The sequence below is a fragment of the Adelges cooleyi genome, unplaced genomic scaffold, assembly GCF_023614345.1.
Source record: "Adelges cooleyi isolate 19-005CV unplaced genomic scaffold, UGA_ACOO_1.1 ACOO_flye_CR_arks_rails_tigmint_CR_PRNA_21, whole genome shotgun sequence".
Taxonomy (NCBI): Eukaryota; Metazoa; Arthropoda; class Insecta; order Hemiptera; family Adelgidae; genus Adelges; species Adelges cooleyi.
In genome coordinates this window covers 3,636,503-3,657,876 of record NW_026095871.1, presented here as the reverse complement: position 1 = coordinate 3,657,876, position 21,374 = coordinate 3,636,503, and the positions used below count along the sequence as shown (strand labels likewise).

Here is a 21,374-nt window from a genome sequence, read left to right as displayed (position 1 = left end):
CTTTCTTTCATGTATCATTTATTTATTTGTTTTCTAAAAAACTTTAACGGAACTAAGATTCTAAAAAAAAAGTCGTGAGTTTAACTATTACCTCTTTGGACTTCCACATTGGGCGGCACTGCGTTCTTTTCACTACAAGTACCGTTTGATTTGGCCGGTGTGGACGTTACAGGTTGATCTTTCTTTGCTGATTGATTTGGCAATAGTGGTGATGTAGCGTTCGCGGGCGTAGGTGTGATGGGTTTTCCTTCTTTGATTAGTTCGACGATCTGGTCGGCTTCCTTAGACAAGTCACCGTCGGGTCTGAAAGGATTGTCCCAGCCGTCGGAACTAGAAAACAAAAAGGAAAACGTTTAACCGACTTGCGCTTTCAAGCGTTATTTTACTAAGCGCGCGTTTCACACATAGGCAAACCATTTCATTTTTAAATGTGGATTGTGTTAATGAAATATACCGGAGAACTTTAGCCGGAGACGACGCAGTACGCTTTTTTTCATAACCGGTCATAATTCATAGCCATAAGTTCATAAAGACAACTGCTGAGTGTCTGTCCATAAACGATAATTTTCTATGTCGTGTATGCAATTTACATTACATATATTGACTGTAAATATATATTTCTCTGGCAATAGAAAAGTGCATAGAGGAAAAGAGTTAGTTGGATGATAATGTACATTTTTGTTAATGCAGTTGGCCGGTGGAAATTCTTTCGGCGCCGGAGGAATACACGGTGTTATTAAAAAGGCGGACAACAGACAGGAAAAGAGGAGATTCGGCGGGTTCACGGACAATTGCTGGCTCGCCGAACCGTGTCGTTTGTCCGTGGAAAATCTCGGTATGATGGCCAATAACGATCGTGTAAGTACTCGACACCAGACACGGATCTGGTAATTACCATTGCCGACAATGATGCACTACAAAAAATATGCAATTTGTACTCCTGGCGGGCTGGTATCGCCCAACTGAGATCAAACGTCGAATTCCAAACGAATAAAGCGTACCATGTGAATACCCCTTCATTAGCGAGATTTTTAAACATATTAGAAAACATTTTGACCAGTGTACACGTGTGTACTCGCCTGTCGGGGCAGGATGAAACGGCCGAATATCATGTTAATCCCCAATGCTTTTTAAGTGTTAATGGTGTAAAAAATTAAGCTACGCATAACGCACTATAACTTTGCTGGCTCGAACTGACCTTTAAAAAGGTGTGGTCGTTTGACATTCAAAATAACAATGTGTATTGAAATATCCGATAGGCCAAAAGGTCTCGCCCACGTCAAGTCCATCGTCGACCATGGCGCGCAACTAGATGAAAATAAGTTGTTTTTTACTTGCACATAGAATATATACAGGATTATATGGTATGTCACGAATGTCCATAAAAACGACAACGGCCAATACAAAATTATAATAATTATCCTAGGCCAAAAACCACTGCTGGCCAGATGTACCGAACAGTGTTTTTACAACTCAAACCAAACAAACATAGAATTGGACCGCTTTCAAAACGATAAATACGCTTTTTACAGTTGGAAGAGTGTTTTAATACATCGAAGATGCATTACACGTCGTTCTATTGGAATTACTTCCCTATGGAAATTGTTCGGAATGTATTAATCAACAACAACGTACCGACCAGAAATAGTAACACACATAGAGGTGAACAAGCGTGCGAGACACGACGGACACGATTTTTTTTTTCTTCAGGTATAATGTGCGGTAACCGAAGTCATAGTTTTTGTCTAGATACGCTTTGTGACACGAACGTGTTAGAAAAAAAAAATACAAATAATAATAAACGTGTAGCTCTAACGATGCCTGTGGAATATTCCGACAACCGTTGAGAGGCATCGCGGGTTTCTTTCGGCAACGCACCGAAACGCGGCGGTTAGGCGGTTTAATTTGACGTGACCGGTGGAAGCAGTCATGTAACAAGAATAATAATATGCGTAGGTACTCTGTGTTTACTACGAAATGCCCATAATCGTTTGGGATGAACATAAAATTGATATTTTAAGCTTGGTTCGAACGTATTCGACGGACGGTCGTCTGAAAATACACAGCGCTTAAAAGCCAATTATGGGGGCGTTACTTGAATAATAATAATAATAACATCTTATCGGACTTTTATGGAACTCACGGATCCGATCAGCTACGACCCCGGACCCGCGAAGACGGCGGTTTCGCAGATGCGCGGATATACTTAAATAATTTTTAAGCTCACTCCAAGTTCAAAGGCGACAACGTGTGCTTTTCCTCCAAGTACTTGTGCGAAGCCGTTGCCGACACGTAATCCAGAGTCGGGTCATCCTTGGGCACCTTAACCACGTAGTACAACACACCACCGTGAGAAGCGGTCATGCTCGTTGGCATAATCCAGGGCCGACGATAATTGTATGTTTGTTGCAAACTCTTGTGCGGTATTTTTTGCGTTGCTGCTATCCTGCGTCGACGGACATACGCGGCAGAGGACGGCGCGAAAAACGGCGATTGTCGCGGCCGGCGCGGAGGGAAAAGCGAACTGCCGAGCCAAGGCGACTGTGGCTACGGTCCCCTTCCTCGACACCGGCGGCGGCGGCGGATACTCTACTGCGGTGGTACACACCAACACAACAATCGATAGTATCGTGGCGTGCACACACACCGGCGGTATCGATAACAGGAGGCCCGGTGTGCGCATGATTCGGTCGCCGTTCCCCTTGCCGCCGCCGCCGCTGTTGCCCGTCTCGCTGCCCTCCCCCGCATCGTCGAACGATATCGATTGTGCGGCCGCCTCGTTGGCTTAAACGCACAACAATATTATGTGCGTGTCACTATCTGTACACACAACACAGGTGACGTAATTGCCGTCGTTCTTTGGCGTCTCGGTGTCGTGTCGGTGCTCTAGAATAAGGAGACCGCGAAAAAAACCGCCGTCAGTTTTCAACAACACTCGAGAGAGCTGATGAAATATTTAATGAACGTCTAGTACAGAAGAAGTAGGAGAACCCGGGAGTCCACCTGAAACCGTTTCAGGTGGGAACCCGGCGGTAATTCATCATGGACTATCGGGTTCCCCTACTTTTAAACTGGTACCAGCGTAACTTGTTTCGCGGGTCGAGTTAGGCGTTGCGCAACGATTAGTCGTTTTTCCTTTTTTCGCCAAAACTTCTCGAAGATAAGACAACGCACACACTCTATATTTGAACAGCGATAGAAAAAAATAAAAAGTGTCAACAACTAGTCTAGTGTAATGGCGTACGAACCGAATACCTCTCGCTGTCGGTTCAAGGTCGACGTCGCGTCCAAAACAAACGTATCAATGACATCACGCATAGTAATTATTATTATTCCACATGTCCTACTGACCCATACGCCGGGCATTAATGAATTATTCTCCATCGGTCGTACCCCGTGGCGTTTCATCAACGCCGATCTTCAAACAAAAGGCAACACTAATTGTTGATTAACCGAACCAGTTGTTTCTTTGTTCGTAACCGGTGCGAACAATACACAACACAGTTATGCATATGTCATATAAACGTACTATGTTAGTCTGCTCGGTTAGAAACAGCTAAAGTACAAAACTATTGTGCTAGTGTCGCGAAGACGAGCTTAGGATCTTAGATATCATCCCTCAGCAACAGCTTTTGTATCGTCGCTCACCCTATGGAGGTGCGTGCTAATGTCAGAATCTTTGGAAAGCGACAAGATTAAACGTTGACCAAAATTCGCTCGCTGGTGTATAAGCAGCTCCATTTTTGTGGTTCGACAATGACACAGCGTTGGTCCAGTCTTTTTTCCCATTAATTTAGCTGACCGGCGACGCCTCTACACACATCGCTCCTGGCAAGACGAATCGTCGTTGTTCAGAGGTTACGTCTTAACGTCCTCGGTTTTGTGTTATTATTGCTGCGGAATCCTATCAAACCGTGTCTGTTACACCGTGTCCTGGGCGTCAAGTACGATTATATTAGTACACTGGAACGATAACGTCTGGCAGCAACCAGTGTAAAAACGGCGAGCACTTCTCACGTATGCGGCCGCTGCCGGAGCTCATACGAAAGGGTCGTTCAACCATCTGGACAATGGTATTCGATACGAATTAGCAACGAACTCACGTGGTGTATATATTATAGCTGTAATAATAATAATAATCGTTGTAATAATAGACACGGTGAAACTTGCACGGGACCGCGTGGCGCATTGTCTCGTACCGAGATAATGGCAGACGTGATGATAATGCAACAAGTTTGCATCGGTTCAACCGGATTCTAAGCCTGTATTTAAAATTAATAAAAAGCTCAGGACGTAGGTACTCACCTAATCTGCGTTTGGACGTGGCCATTCGACCGTTGAAGTATAGGACTCGAAGTTGTCATCGTGGTGTCACCGAACACTTCCAAGGATTTTGGCGGCGACGGTAGCCAGTACGGTCTTTCCGATTCGAAAAAGCTCACCCGGACCTTAGTGGACGCGACGGCTCTGAAAACACACAGAAAACATTTAGACTCGCGCTCAGAGTTATCTTAACAATGACTACATAATAATATTAAACATGACGTTTGACCTATTTGCGTCTCTAATTTTAACTCCAGGCGTGCGCTCCTCTCTCCAGATGACGTCCGGTGGGAACGCGAAAATAAACACTATAAAACCCATCTCGGATGGACGGATTCCAAGTTGGCCCCTGTCCAAAATCCCATGAATATTCTCCCAAGGTCTCTCGCACAGAAAGACATGATATCACTAACACATGGCCTCCGAACAGTATATCCATCGGTGCACGGTTTACACGTCATTGGAATAATTACTGTAGTATTATCAAGTTAAAACAGAATGTTTAATCAGCATGGCTAACGGGACCCAGGTCCTCGAATACAAGTCGGATAACGATTACTTTGGAGAATTCAAAGCCGGTATACCACTCTTGTTTTTATGAAATGGTTGTTCTTAAAATAGCACACAATTGGTAGTTAAAACGTTTGGTGACAACGTCTATGGCGGCGACGTTCGGTCGTTTAAAACTAATTGCTAAGCTGCTCATCTCGACGGCGGCAATTGCCAGAGGTTAATTAACATACTACACAGCTCGAACCGCGGCGGGCCATAACTAATAGTGAAAAATAAATATAAAAAACGAGGTTAGTCAAGGAATTCGACCTTGTACCGTTGCTGTTGTTACACGGCGATGAGCGTGCATACTAATAATGTATTTAAATTGAAAAAAAAAAAGTGTGTAAAAGCGATATGCACGTTGTTTTTCACCAACTCTCGTCAACGATGCGCTGTTTACGCGCCAAAATCCAATCCAATTGATCCAACGGTTAACGATAACGTTATCCGAGTTGTGTGTGTGTGACGTAATCGGTCGACGCAAACGGTGGTCGGTCAATAAGATGAAACTAAAAGCTGTTCTGATGTAATAATATTACAGATACCGACCAAAACCACGGCTGGTTGTAAATCTTGACTCGAGGAGCGTGTCGTCGTTTTGCTCCTGTACTCGTTATTTTATTATTTTTCGAAAGAGAGAGAGTGGATTCACACCCTGCCAAACCAAATAAACGGAACTCCGTGTTGAATAATACGCAGACCCACCGCCAAAACCGGTTGGGCCGATGACATCATAATCAGTTGTTACACAGCGGGCGTACCCTACATTTGCCGGACGGGACAGCAGCAGCTGTTGTAGACGGCGAGTCTGCGGCTACCGAATTCCGAACGTTTTCAAATAACCAAGTACATACACTCTATCCGAGAAAAAACAAAAACGCTAAATGACATTGACCACTGGAAAAACTCACCACGAGTGTCGCCGACGGGATCCGGTTTGAAATAACGGCGTGCAGTAAACAAACACTATAATGTTTTCCCGTACGAGTAGTCCATTGTGCCAAAAGGGTTTTTTTTTTTGGATAACTACGACGGACGAAACACAATGCGCGGCGCCAACGACCGTTGTTGTTTTATATTTTCAATATTACTATTATTACGTACGTATTGTGTTATTGTTGTGCGTGCACATAATAACAAAATATTATAACATATTATTGTGTATAGTACCGACTGTTAAGTATATTGTTGCATATCATAGAGAAGCGTTTATGAATGGTGTACGGACAAAACGGCGCGTTGTACTGGACAGAGTAGTGGATGCATAGCCGAGGGACCGGGGAGAGCCAGCCGGATACATCATGCTTGGCGCAGTGCTGCCATCGGGCACATAGAAAAATGTACAAGCAGTTTTTTTTATCGTAGCCCAAACCACCGCCGGCACACCGGCTCGGCGTCGTTATGGCAATAATATATATTTTGCAAAAATCGATAAACCCGAGCCGGTAAAATGGTAATAAAAATGAAAAAAAAAAACTAGTAAATTTGATCCGGTGCGCTCGGTGTACTACGGTAGGTATTAAATTTGTTTTTACTGCGCTTGGAGGACGTTGTTGCACTCTTTGAACTCGAACAATGCATCCCGTGTCACCGCAGCACCGAGACCGATCGATGAAGTTTACCACGCAACGAGTACACATATAAGAATACCTATGTCATATTATAGTGATTATGTAAAAAAAAAAAACGGGTCGGCGGAATAATTTGTTTTGATGTAACTTCTTCTCGGCGCAACGTGAAAGTTAGTAGGGTTTAAAAATGATTATATAATTTTGCAATAGAACAAGAGTTTTGAAAAAAAGACGTTATAAATTAATTTTTTTTTTTGTACAAAGCTAGGATTATAAACCATAATTATTTACAGTATTAATTTAATTCGTGTTAAGATCGGGGCTAAACAAGATAATAGTTGTATCGTTTATTTACAAAATGTTCCAAGCACAGAGAGTAAAAATTTTGGGAACAATAAAAATATCTACTTTATTGACTTTCACTGGAGGACTGGAAACCAAACCAAACCAAAAATACACAAGCGAAAAATGTTTTGGTAATTATCTAACTAGAAATATTAAAATTATAATTTATAAACGATATTATGTTACACGGCGAAAACTACATTAATTCGATTACAGATTTGACGGGATATTTAGTTTTCAAGTGGTCTGTAATAAAAAATAATCAAAGTTTCATAATTTTGAACTCGAGCATTACTAAGTAAACAGATTTAATAAATAGAATGGCAGAGTTTTTGTTGAACCTACTCGACTTAAGCTCATTAACGCTGTTTAGCGAACAATAAATTACTAGACTACTACATTTTAGCAATAACATATTTTAGTGGATTTCAGAGGGGAAGATTGCGTAAACAGCCGTTTTTTTTAGAAATATCAAAACAACAATTATATTTGGCCAATATACTGAAAGGTAAAGCGTTTACACACGCGGTCGTATAATATTATAACCGCGCGTAGCACTGTTGAAACACGCCCCTAGAGTGCGCCTATATAGGTACACTATAGGTATATTTAGACTTTAAATTTCGATTTGAAAATTTGAGAGACCATTCTACAGATGATAAACTAATTTTCTAAAAAATAAAAAATAAATGCAAACATTTTTTTTCCACACGACCACTTAACGCAATTGTTAAGTATGAAAAAATCTATAGTTTATTGAACAATACTCTACCACATATTATGGATTCGATAAACTTTGTGTTAATATATTTAAATTAAAATGAATAAAAATTATTTTAATTCATAAAAATATGTTTAAATTAAAACAATATATAAAATCATTGGCTTTTTTTATAAAATAGGTATTTAATAATAAGTATTCAGTCCAAAAGAACAATAACATGTTATAAAAAAAACTATACAAGTTAAGTAAAATAATAATAACCATTTAAGTTAATGAGCTTTGGACTCACAATACGTGTTTTGAATTATCTAATAATTTAGCAAGGTTAATTTTATTAAAAAATATACATTAGCTACGCACTTTATAAACACTTATGAGAAAAATTCAATAATCATTTGTGTATAATTTAATTATATTTAAATGTTAGTATTGAGAGTCGTGTTTCAGTATAAAAGGTAAATGAGAAAATTACTAATTAAAATTATTATACCGACCTGATTAAAATGAAAATGGATTATAAATAATATTTCTGCAATTGACAACACTTCACTTTGATAATGAACCAACTAATAACACGACGCTCGAGTATTTATTCAATTTGTAGTTTTGCCTATAGATACCAATTTGTTATAGATAAGGCACCTACATTTCTAACAAAAGGTCTGGCTGTTATTGGGCAACATTTGATCAAATTAACATTAATACTACTAATAAATAATTGATAACAGAAATTATTACACAAGTCAAGGACGATTGATAAAAATACAGTTTTAATAATATTAAGTAGTTATAGACGTAAACATTTGATAAAACTTAGTGTTTTTTTGAGTTCTAAATTTTAAAAGATAAGGCCCAGTCTTCAAAATAATTTTTTTTCAACTAATACGATTTTAATATATGTATGACTGAATATTTAGAAGTTAAACTTTTAATAGTTATATACTACAATAGTGTATGTTAACTATATGTGACATTGGAAAACGAATGTGTACCTTTTAGTAATTTCTTTATTATTATAGCCCATATATTCAATAGTAAATATAAATAAACATACATAACTATTAAGTAATATGTTGAAACACCTATTACTTTTTATCGAAATATATCCATTACTTGGTTTGTTATTCGCGTTTATTATAAAACTACAAACCACTCCAAACATAGAATATAATCTTCATCAAACATAGATTATAATAAACATAATAAACGTTAAGTATTGTTAAAAAATGTTGAAGACGGCAGGCTAAAGAGAACGTTATAGCACCGGCGATGCTATTAAAAAAAAAGTCTTTTCTTACAAAGCTTTTGGTATTACACGAAAATCTCTTCAAAAGTTTAAGTATCCTTAAGGAGGAGCTTGTCGTTTATAGATAAGTGATTTTTATAAAAAAAATTGTCCGAATAGCAAAATGAATATGTATTATATTATCAACGTGTTGTTCATATTGGCGATGCTCATTCGTAAAATGATACAGCAAAAACCAGAACGGTAACGTATACCGTATAATTGATACTGTTGATCCAAAAGTGATTTTTGCAAAAAAAAAATAATGATTTATTTCCTTTTGGTTCTCATAACTACATATCATATAACAGCTAAATTATTCTGATAAACAAATATGTGGTTTCATAGACACCACCAATAGACTAAAGTTACAGTTATGATTGTGATTTCAATTTTATTAGAGCATGGCGTTAAATACAAATATCATATTTTGCTGTCATATTAGTTCTGTGAACCGAGGAAGCGACTTTCTCTGACGTGCTCCGTCAAGTTGTATGTTTAAATTAATTAAATCATATTGTCGCGACCATTGTTTTAAACTACCTATTTGTGAAAAAATTGACTTCACGTGTTTTATTGTTGTTTAATATATAATTAAGTACATTTTACCATGTTGAGAACTAAATGGTTGGAAATGTTATCGGATAATTAGAAAATTCACAGTTATCATTAACATGCCAAAGATTTAGACAATGGTATTTTATTAAAACCACAGTAGTCTACTTTCTCCAATTCGAAATCGATTGTTAAGTACCTCAAGTTTGTATGTACCACGTGCAACCGTGATCTACTATAATATTATAGTTTACTCATATACCTAGCTGGTTTTACTCCAGAACAAAGTATTTTATCATGTTAAATGTATTTTTCGATGTATTAAAAAAACAAATAAAGAATACCCGCGGGGGTCTAAGTTCATTATAAACTTCACATTGTATCGGTACAAAACGGTATCTTAATTATATTTTTGAATTGAAAAATCGTGCCTCTGTCCCTCTATCTTCTCAAAACCGAAAAAATTTACCAAGTTTTACAATTTAATATTAAATGGAACTTCGGAAAATAATGTTCGGATACCGTTTCGTTATGTATATTATCATACCATTCAGTATTTTGAATTAATAAAAGAAAAAGAAAATTTGTTTTAACGATTAGAAATTAAGGTACCTTCCTTTACGGAAGTTTAATACAACTTAAATGTCAGGCTCTTTCCTTGTTTTTATCAAAGGACAAACACACTTTGTTCAAACTTGGAAGTCATAATGACGCCAACGATAAAAACAGGTATAAAACAGATTAAAATTTCTTGCTGTGGATTAGTCGAATATAACATATTTGTTGTTTAAACATTTTTAGTAAACTCGAAGGATGAAACTCATAATAAGTGCTTGACGCAAAACTCAAACAACAATCAAATCACTTTAACGTTGAAAATGTGAGACTCATTCCTCCAACATTAAACGAGTTTATTCGGTATAATAATTGAATTTTGTGATTAAAACCACGGTTGTATAAATTTAACTGCTTAACGCTATAATTTTCACAGTAATCTAATAATAGCATCACTTATTGGCAATAATCGTCGTTTTTAACGGCTATCCAAACGAAAATATTTGTGGTGAGAACTTGATTAAAAAAAAAAAAACTAATAAAAACAAAACACCACGCCCTTCTTGTTTGTATGGTTAGTAAATCCATATTTGAGCCAACGTCCTTATTATTATTATTATGGAACGTTGCCTTGATTTACGATGTATTATTTGAGTAATAAATAGTTCTGCATTGTTTTTAAAAAAAATAAAAAAAAAATTTCACTTACCCGTCAGTATCGTCAACGTCGCTTGGGTCCAGTAGTTCTTCTTGAACAGGAGGGCTATCGTATATCAACGTTTCTACCATAGAGCCTTTTGAACTGCCAAACGAGACCCTGAAAAAAAATGAAATATCGATTTAATGAAGGTTAATACGCACAAATCAGCATACCATTAATTTTCATTTTTATACCACAGGCTGTATGGATACATATATTTTATAGGTATATGTATAAAAATATCCGATAATAATATTAAAAAATAAAGGTATACCGACGAAAGCAATGTAATTATTTTTCCATGTAAAAAAAAACAAATTGACGTCAAAGAATAAATGGAGGGATCATTTAGTGGAAATCAATCATTTGTAAAAATAGCCAAGAAACCGGGGCGTGGCCGGTTCTTCTTATCTTGACCGGGTCATGGATATTCGTGATAGAAAACGATAAAAATTACCAAAACAATAGAGTTAGTATATAAAAAGAAAATAAATATTTTGACGACTCGTGCCAACAAATGAAAACAGATACTTTTATTTAATACCAAAAATCGGATCATTGGATAAAAAACATTACATCTCCAAGATGAGTAATTCGTTTGATATAATTTATGGTTAGTTATGCGATAAATACAATCTATTGTTGGCTAAGTTATACTTAACGAACACAAATATTAAAATATGACATTAATCGCTGTGATTTTACTTGAGCGCCAACGCCATTGTGTTAGATGTTTTTTACATTCGAGGGCGTAGGTAGTTGCATTTTGATTTAACTGTAATGCTTAAGGTTTATAGCTTTAGCTTGACACATTACCATACAGATCCTTAAGTACGTTTACATGTGCTGGTATAGTGCACGCTTATTTTCTAATAATTAATCTTCCATATTTTGATGAACACATAATATAGTGGTTATAATTAAAATATATGTATATACTTTTCTAAACATAAAAACTGTAAAAATCGTCATCATTAAAAGCTATACAGAAATTTGTATTTTTTCCTTAACTTCAGTTTCAGTAAACTCGAGAAAATAATATTAATTTAAATGTATAAAGCAAATAGCTAATAGAAATTAAAATGTTATTACATTAATCTATAAAACGTCCTATATTTGCACATATTTTTTTATACATTTTATTTAAAAAAAAGGCCAAAGTAATTGTGATATTTTAAATTGAAAAAATTGACGTCATGACTTAGTAAGTTTATTAGAAAATAAAAAAAATTGCTTGACTTACTTTATAAATTTAACATTTAAAATTTATATTTACTTATAACCTTTTGTCACTTGCTATGATATGTTATTTTGTGAAATTGTTTGTAAAAAAAAAAATTTTCTAATGTAACACTCACAATTAGTTAAACACTTAAACTATAACATTTGTTTTAGTTTCTATTAATGTATTGTAATTCAGAAACACTAACAGCGGTTAAATGTAAAACAACAACACTATTACATTAATATTTTTTATAATGTAAAGTTTTTATTAGGTGCACAAGTTAACTAACGATTTTAATTTTAAGCTATTAACTAAATCTATTTTGTTGGTTACCTCGAATTGGGTTTTCCATTTATCTATTTGTATACCTAACGTTTTGCCAACTTTTACTTGCCTTTCACATAAAACCACATTTATATGAAAGTTATAAATCAACAATATTTAATGCGTTACCGCCTACGCGGTCATTTCATTTGTTATAATAATTTATACACAATAAATGTATTCTAAAATAAAAATGAATTATCAATACCTATACCTACCATTCAGCTTATGATGTATTGATGTTTGAAAACAAAATTTCATTTAAGAAATTAGAAATTTTGAGAATATTTGTTTTTTATTTATTACAGGCTAAAATAACGTTACCTCAACATTCATGTTTAAAACCAATCAAATTAAAACACAATGTTATACCTATATCCATAATAAATAGTTTTGTTGTATAATTTTTAATAGGCAATGCGTCATGTTAAAAATATTTATCGGTTTAATATACTCTCCTCAGGCCATTAGGTATATTATGCGCAGTATACATTAAAGATAACTTTTCTGCCATCACAATATTTATTTGTATTATACTAATGAGAACCTGTTACGAGTCAATTAGGGCGTTATTAAACTTATCTAACTGCTGAATACGCAAGAGAAATGGCACAGTTCAACAATCATAATATAGCAAAATTAGCTAAAAACCTACACGATAGCCATTATCCATAATATGCGATTTTATTTCCTGCTAAAATTAATAGGTGAGTTTAATTTCGAAATACTATAGTTGTTATCTGTATTTATTTTATAAGAATTTAATTATATTTGTTTAATACTCAATTAAGTTTGAATTGATTTTCCATTGATATTTAATAAAATATATATATAGTTGCAAAATACAATTATTATGTTTTTTTCAACATGTATAAGAATTTTCAAAACTTGACAAAATATAACACATCTACTTATTTTTTGACGGTTTTATTAATAATGACGTTCTAAGCCAGTGTCTAAGCTGATACTATGTAGATAACTAATATTGTTAGGCCTGATAAAAATTATCTTTAAAATAATTTGTAACCTATAAACTTTCCTCAAAAGTAGCATAAATTCTATAAACTTTATTATAAAACTTCGTATAGAACTTGAACTAGTGTTAATTTAGGCTAAGCGAAGTCGAGTCGAGCTTAATAAACTCGCATTCTTAAAAGTAGCGAATATATTTAATTCGGTAAAATGTACTTAAAATATAAGTTCTTCTAAAAGGTCACATCTACTCTTTAATTTTGATATTATATTATCGGTCGTGTGTTATAATTTAAATTTATTCATGCGAGTCGAAATTAGCATTATTAATTACTTACTACTTCAATAATTTATACTAGTTAAACTGATGAAGTATCAGAAAATTAATAATTGCTTGCAGCTTTCGAAATAGACAACGCGTACGACACAAGTTCGTTGCACTACTCGGCCTGTTGAATTAAAAAAAGTAAATATACGAGCGGTCTGTCACGTCGAGGTCACTTGTTGTTTCGGAATCGTCTTGAACTATAAAGGCTTATCAGACGTGTCAAGAGCGTATGACAACAGCCGAGAACCCAGTCACCATGATTAATTCTCGCCTGTAGACATTTATCCGACAAATGTGGCTTGGTGTACAATTCTTGCGCACGATGCTCCGTTATCGTTTGTTACTTTGCAACAGAACAGTCGCAAAGTGCCCTTAGCCGTTCGGTATACATAAGAACTTATTGTTTTGTCTCCTCCGTCTCCAACGGCCATTGGTAATTAGCATTAAAAAATACATGGCTTCAAGGTATAGTTCGCTGTGGTGTTCGGACAAAAGGGGATAAACCTAGATTTTCTTTTGGCTTAAACAAGTATAACCCGTTAGTCTCTTTGACTTCACTCGAACCATTCGCGTAGAGAAGTCGACCAAATTATTTTATCAAACGTACTCCACTGTAGTATCGTTATGTTCACTTAACGCCCAAACACCATCACAGGACTTGGGCTTTTTAGTTCTTCTTCTACTTTGCTTGTCGGCCAGTGGCATTTAAATTTTGCATTCCTTTCTTCTCCCAAAAATCAGCTTTTTAAATTGCATTGTACTTTATACTAGCCGAAATAGATTTGAAAGATTTAGTTTTTAGTCTGCCTCTACCGCCACCGAAAATTCACGCCAAGTGGACGCCACTGGATTTACTATGTTAATATACTTATGAAAAACGTTTTTTTTGTTTTGGCGACAGCGCGTTATTTTCAATATTTATACGTGTGTGTGTGTGTAAATTAGCCGACGGTCGTTTTAGGATTCCTGGCAGATTTTATGGGGAGAGATGGGTCCGAAATAAAGCTGTCACGGTTACTTGATGACGTGTTCCGTGGGCGATGAGTATCTGCGTGGGAAGGCAGCTTAAAAAAGCGGCGCAAAAAATATTGTTGTTGCGCAATTTCAAACATAAGCGCCAGCGTGTAAAATATATACAAGTAGAAGCGTAGTATTTACAGCGAAGATTAAGTCGGCAAAAAAATAATATACTCAAAAGTTATAAAAATAAGTTATAGTTGGCTAAACGGAATTTGCTAACACCGTACTTAAGCTGTAGTAAATAAACGATAGTTTTACTATAAGCTCATCATCTAGATTAATATCTTAGGAACCTAAACATAATTTTAACCGACGTTTGTTTGAACAAGAAATTAGGTCCCCTTTTATTTGATAATCGATATAACACACACCACCAACACGTCCCGGGGCGAATGATAGTTTTTTTTTGTTGTCAAACTTTATTTATTTTCTCATACCGTATGTAATGATGAAATGTATTCTTGAGCCAGTAGTTATGTATTTGAACTATACTTGATGAATAATTTTTTTGTTTTAGCGTTTTTAAAAGAAAATTATTTTTAAAAAGCTAATAATTATATATAGGAATTAAACAAAAAACAAATTTGATTTCATCTACCAAAAATCGGTTGTATAAGTGACGACCAAGTATTTTTTACTTGACCCTACCAAACATCAAAGTTGATCCAACTAAATATTCAGCTAACAGTGTTATTTATTCAGTCATGTCAACTACAAACATAATACATAGGTATTGTAGGTATATGTAAAGTAGAAAAGTATAAGAATAGCGTAAATAGTAAATAGCGTTAATGTTGATACAATTATTTTTAATCTCTTTTACTTATACATTTTAGTTAAAAAAAACCTTTAAATCAGTTAGAACAACATTCTCAGAAATGTTAACTTCATTATACTATATAGAATAACCGTTTAAATAAATATAAAAAAAATCAGTACACATTTAATTAATTGTATATCTCTGTACGTATACCTTACCTAATTGAAAATCATTGTATGATAAGGTTGTATGTTTTCGCGTGTCGAGTTTCCATTACCGCATTTGCCTTGGCAAAAGATTGATAAATTAATAATAACATGTTAACCTTGCCCTGTACCAAGATTAACTAACTGTACTACATACACAAATATTATTTTGTATCTTAAGTACATTGTAAGCTAAATTCGTGTGATGACCTATAAACTTTACTCAGCTGTTTTTATGTGAAACAAATCTATCTAGGTAATATTTCTAAATAATCAACACCGTTTTGACACACTTGTTATTTATAACGTTGCCTGTTGAAAATAGTAACAATAAATTTGTGAAACAAGGTAACTTAGAATAATTTGAAAATTGTGTAAGTAATTTCTATAGAGCTTGCATTCAATTTTTTAGCTTAGATGCCAAGCTGAGCTGAGAAGGTTATTATTATTATTTTATGTAATAATTATAATATATTTGTATTTATGTTATCAATAATTAAATAACTGAAGACTAATCAAAAAAGCTTCCTTACTTCAGTTTAGTAATCTATAAAATTATATTTTATAATTTTTGTGATGCGTCGTCAGATATCCCACCTTAGTAATGTGATAAAGATTAAAATTGTTCTACACAACTAAGAACATAGGGCACTGGTAGGGGTCGGTAAAATGTTCTCTAGTCTATCTAAAAATAGTTACAATTAAAATCAGATATATCAATGTTAAATATAATATTATGGTATTTCTGACAAGACGGGTAGTTTTCTGTTCAAAATGTTCGAATTTTCGCGATTTAATTTATTTGAAAAGAGTAATTTTTGAGTACATTTTCTTCTCGGTTTGATAAACCACTGAAAAAATGAATACATGCATTTTTGGAAAAGCCAAAAAGCAGTTAAGGATTTGCACCCTCATGGTTACCGCCTAGTTTTAAGACCCCTCGGAGCCGGAACCCCTAAACATGTAATAAAGTATTTACAGAGGGAAAACTTATTTGTTTCGTACACCCCTCTGTAACCGCCATTCTTCTTTGTGTGCGTCAACTGTAATATGTTGCATTTAACTTAAAAATAAATGACTTGATGAAAATCGTATAATATCTGTGAGCCGCTTTGGTATAAATGAACAGATTAACAATAAATTAATATTAATACATTTTTTTTTTTATAAAATTTACTCATTTAATAATATGAATAGATAATAACTGTTATTGTAAATTGAATAATCAACAAGTACACGCAATTCATCAACAGGTACACGCAATACACAAATAAATAGAAATCTAACTTGGGTAATCTATGTAATTGTATGCTTAGATTAGCATGTAAACGTAAGTTTAATATATACGCAATAATTTTAATATTGAGAAACCTTTAAATAACAATTGGCGCATAAATAAAAGAATAGTGCCAAGAACTGCAAAATTTGGCACCATCATTAGCGCTTAGTGTTTTTAAGCAGTTCATTTTGCAAAAAAGAAATTATACATGAAATCTGAGATTAAATTTATGAATATATAAACTCATAATTCATAAACCAATATATATTTATAGTAAAAATGTTATACATTTTTTTTAACTGTTTTTTCTCAAATCAATAAATAAATTAATGTAAAATCAATACCTTTTCAGTTTTCAGGAGTCGAAGAGGAAATATTGAGAATTTATATTCCAAATAGTAAATTTGTAACTAACACAATAAGCACTTTTTAGAACTTCCGGCATAAATGCCTAGTATTTCCTTTACGCATATCATATAATGTGTTTTGTAGTTCGAAGCTTAATCATTTTAGCTGACAGGTGCTACAGCAGTAGTTACCGTGACCCAACACAACGATTAGTAAGTACACATAAAATGTAGCATAGAAACCATAAATCGTTTGGTATTATTGCTATTATTATTATTATTATTATTATTACTATTGCTATAATAGAGTATTAAAAACGCATAATGGATTGTACTCGTATGCGGTATGGGAATCGACGCTTGCTGTACATAGACCAAGTAATGGGAAACCTCATAAGTTGGTAAAATATAGCGTCAAACTTGTGGTTCGTTCCCTTATTTTTTGATTATAATTGTTTTCATGAAAAAAAAATAATAGCATCATATATATTAATGATCCGCTAGACCAGGAAATAGTTATTTTTAAGATGATTATTATAAGAAGGAAAGGGACGATTAGCATTGCAGAGGTACCAGCTGTGAGTTAGTGAATTTTAGATTTTTTCATAACTAAGGTTAAGAATGTCGTCTTGAATATTTAGCTCATTCCCTTCTGAAATACATTTATGGTTACGGTATTGACTTAAGTCAAATGTAATAGGCTTACTCGATAGTCAGTATTTAATAGTATCGACTGCGATACTACGTGACGCTATAATAATTAACCGATTTACAAAAATGTCACGAACGAGTGGCAATAACACACACGTGCGACGTTGCTTGACTATAATCGGATCTAGTAGTATGTATGAACAACGAAGGTTTGTGGATTCAACGGGATAGTTCTAAATATGTTTATTTGTTATTTATTTTTTGTTTTTTAGATAGCAGCATGTACATTATCAAGTCTAAACAATTAGATTAGAAGGTTTGGTGGTCGGTCATCAGAGGTGGTCATTGATACAAGTTGAACAAAATGTTACAGCCCTAAATCAAAATGCGCCACTAAAATTACACCTAGAAACAACTTCTTGTTGTATACACTAGATTTACAATTTGCTATACGTCTTGAAACACTTTGGACAGTCGCCCAATCTAGTATAATCGTGACTTGTAACCGGTATCAACCTAATATAACTTCTTTGCCTATCTCTGGTGGTCACCCGAGAGGAAACTAAAAGCGGTCAACTAAATGGTTAAGAAACATCACAAGAAGCCTAAAACGAAGAACACCAAAATACGGTACCAAATAGGGCTATAGTGACTAAACATATAATATGTAGTTAAATACTAAATGTTCCTGCCAGTCAACAGTCCCATAGTTAACGAGTCGTTAGGTACACAAACTATGAGCCTGTTAACATATGATATTATTGTTAAGGCGTCACTGACCTCTTTAACGTGGCCGGCTTGTTGGTCAGTCGTTTGTTGTCGTGGGTGGCCGGCAACAGGTCCACGCTGGACGATATGCTGTTGGTGCTGTCCTCTTTGACCATGTTGCCCTTGATGGGCGCGGGCAGGGCGCCGAAGCCCTCGCGCTGTCCATCGTTGAACGTGATTGACGGCGGCCTGCTGAACCTGTGGTACGCCGACGTCTTGTGTTCCAGCGCCAACCGACTGGGCACCGTTGGAGGCTTGTCACTCACCGATGGAGCCATGTAGGAGAGCATAATACGCACGGTGGCCACGACCGGTGGCTTACCACCGTTGGGATGCGGCAGGACAGAGAACCGTCTGGAACACACGCATCACGCACACGGTTAATGAACCATAATTTGTATAATTACTTTTTGATAATACGGCGAGAAAGCTAATTTTTCCAGCCGAGACGAATTCCACGCCACGGTAATTCCTGTAACTATAACACAGAAGCGACGTGTTACAAAAACACACACACACACGGTCCTACTAACACCGGCCAGTGCAGTATGTAGTGTATAATGTAATTTGTTTTATAATATAAAAGATATAGCAATAATTAGCTATACAGCGAACCTCTTTGGCTCTGTGTCCGCTTATGTATAGGTATGCGGTCTCCATAAGCTTCCGTGTGGTAAGGCTGCAGTTAAAAGAGTTTACCGTGTCAAGAAGAAGTAAAAAAAAAACAATATGTGGTAAAATGCCACATCGACGTATGCCGTTGATGGATCTTAGAAACTTAATATACAAAGTTATTGTGTCATATTGTATTCTATAGGTGCTGATCGGTGAATGTGTGACAATGGCGATGAAAGGTATTCGATAATGATATAATATGAATATGGATGGCGAGACTATTTGTGCACATATTATAAGGTTAAGGTTAAGCGGCGAGAAAGACCAAGTTATATTGCACTTTTTATTCACGCACGAAAATGTATTGGTATTATTTTGCAGGTTGCATTCATACGCTAAAAAATGTGGATTAGAAAAATTGTTTTAACCAGTATATTTCATGTAAAATATATTTCTATTCAATAGTAAATACAATTTTAGATTAAATAAAGGGATCTGAGTACAAAAATGTAATTATTACTTAAATGTATAATAGCATGAATTCGAGCACATTTAAATTTAAAGTGGCAGACTTTATTTAAATCATTCCAGTAGTTCAAATAATATTGGGTACAGACTGCAGGCACAAAAAAAAAACCACAGCCTTTTAAAAACCTACTCAAACTTTTTTATTTATTTCTGTTTAAACATTGATCACAGTTTAACAGAAGAAAACTTTATTTTTACGAGCTGTATGCTCATTTTTATTCAACTGATAGAATAACATTAATAAATTATTGTCTGTTTTCGATAATGTAATTCAATAAAGGGCGTCTTTAAAAAGGGGTCCGTCTTGATGTACTTTATTACATCAATGCCACAAGATTAAGTATACTTGACGGATAAATAGCAAACGTACGTGTCTCTTAATGTATTATAGTAAACAAATATTCAATACATTTATACGAGGGAAAATATAAATTAAACAAAGTTTCAGACTAGCTGTATAATAAACATACATAGAATTATATATTGTTTAATAAATTGCTGGTGTGTTTTTTCTGAAGAATAAAATAATATGTAGAGAGCGATCTTGAAATGGAAACGAAAATCTAGAACTAGATCTATAAATTGTAATTGATAGATAAAAGACATATTTTTGTATATAATAAATATTTATAATTGTATTCTCAGTATGAAATATGCATTAATTGACCGGTTAGTTGCATATGAAACAATTATAAATTATAATTGATGTTAATTATATTTGGTCATTTAATATTTTGCAATGACAGGTAATTCTATTAATCAAATCGACAAGGTCGTCTATGTTTAAATAATTAATCATAATAATTTTGTCATAATAATTAACCACAATCAATGTTTATCACTTTTTTATGTTCTTTTTATTCACGTTTAACAAGTCAATTACAGTGTTTAGCAATATTATATTATTATCATGACTGACAGACGTTTCAAAAGATAAGTAAATAATATTTTGAAACAATAATTGTTTTCTGCGTCCGTTTATTCAATATTTAAACGTTATTACATAATGTGACGTCAAGTAATATTTCTTATAAAATACATATTTTTTGCGGACAAACAACAAATTAATTTTTTTTTTTGTACCTATATTTTTAATTTTATTGAATCTTTTAAAATATGCTTGCTGTTCTTAATTGTACTTATTAAAGACTGTAAACTTCACGATAAACAATTACTGATGAGTTGCATTAAATATCGAATTCAACGATTTTTGTTTTTCCAGATAAGCTTCTGATTATTGAATTATGTTCTCGAATTCATTAATCAGATGCGTGCATAGACTTTTTTTATTTTTATAAAATAGATGCAATAATTGCAATAACAAAATCGTCAGCGAATTTCTTCAATGTTCTTTTACCCGTTGTGTTTTACGAAGCAGTAATTTGAGTGCACATTGTATTGTATTTTTATTTTCAAGGACCCATCTACTAAGCTACCGACGGCTGAAATCGATTTGGATTATCAACGCGCCACCTCTGCGTTTAATTAGGAAATTCGTCAGCCGCAAACACACAAACCGTATCTGGGCCCACGCCTGACAATTAACTTTGGTCGTGTACAGGTAATCGCACAATGGCCATATACCACTGAACAAACTATAATATTCGACTCGTAAGCCCCAACCCAGTGGTGGTTCCATTATATTGTTTGTAGAGCACTTTTCATGCTTAGCAGAGCGCAAGGTATTCCCCGAGCTCGGTACATTGTAATATGACGGTATATGCGACACATATTTACA

General features: G+C 34.5%; 1 protein-coding gene across 1 annotated transcript in view; it reads right to left on the bottom strand.

Annotated features, from left to right (window-relative positions):
• The window catches only part of LOC126834538 (uncharacterized), a 38,717-nt gene that overhangs the window by 2,796 nt on the left and 14,547 nt on the right, over nt 1-21,374 (bottom strand). Inside the window, exons 2-5 of the mRNA XM_050566543.1 lie at nt 18,506-18,847; nt 10,623-10,730; nt 4,306-4,467; nt 92-330 (exon numbers count right to left, since the gene is read on the bottom strand). Of these exons, the coding sequence (XP_050422500.1) occupies nt 92-330; nt 4,306-4,467; nt 10,623-10,730; nt 18,506-18,783 (787 nt within the window). The 5' untranslated portion in view covers nt 18,784-18,847. The remainder of the gene's footprint in view (nt 1-91; nt 331-4,305; nt 4,468-10,622; nt 10,731-18,505; nt 18,848-21,374) is intronic.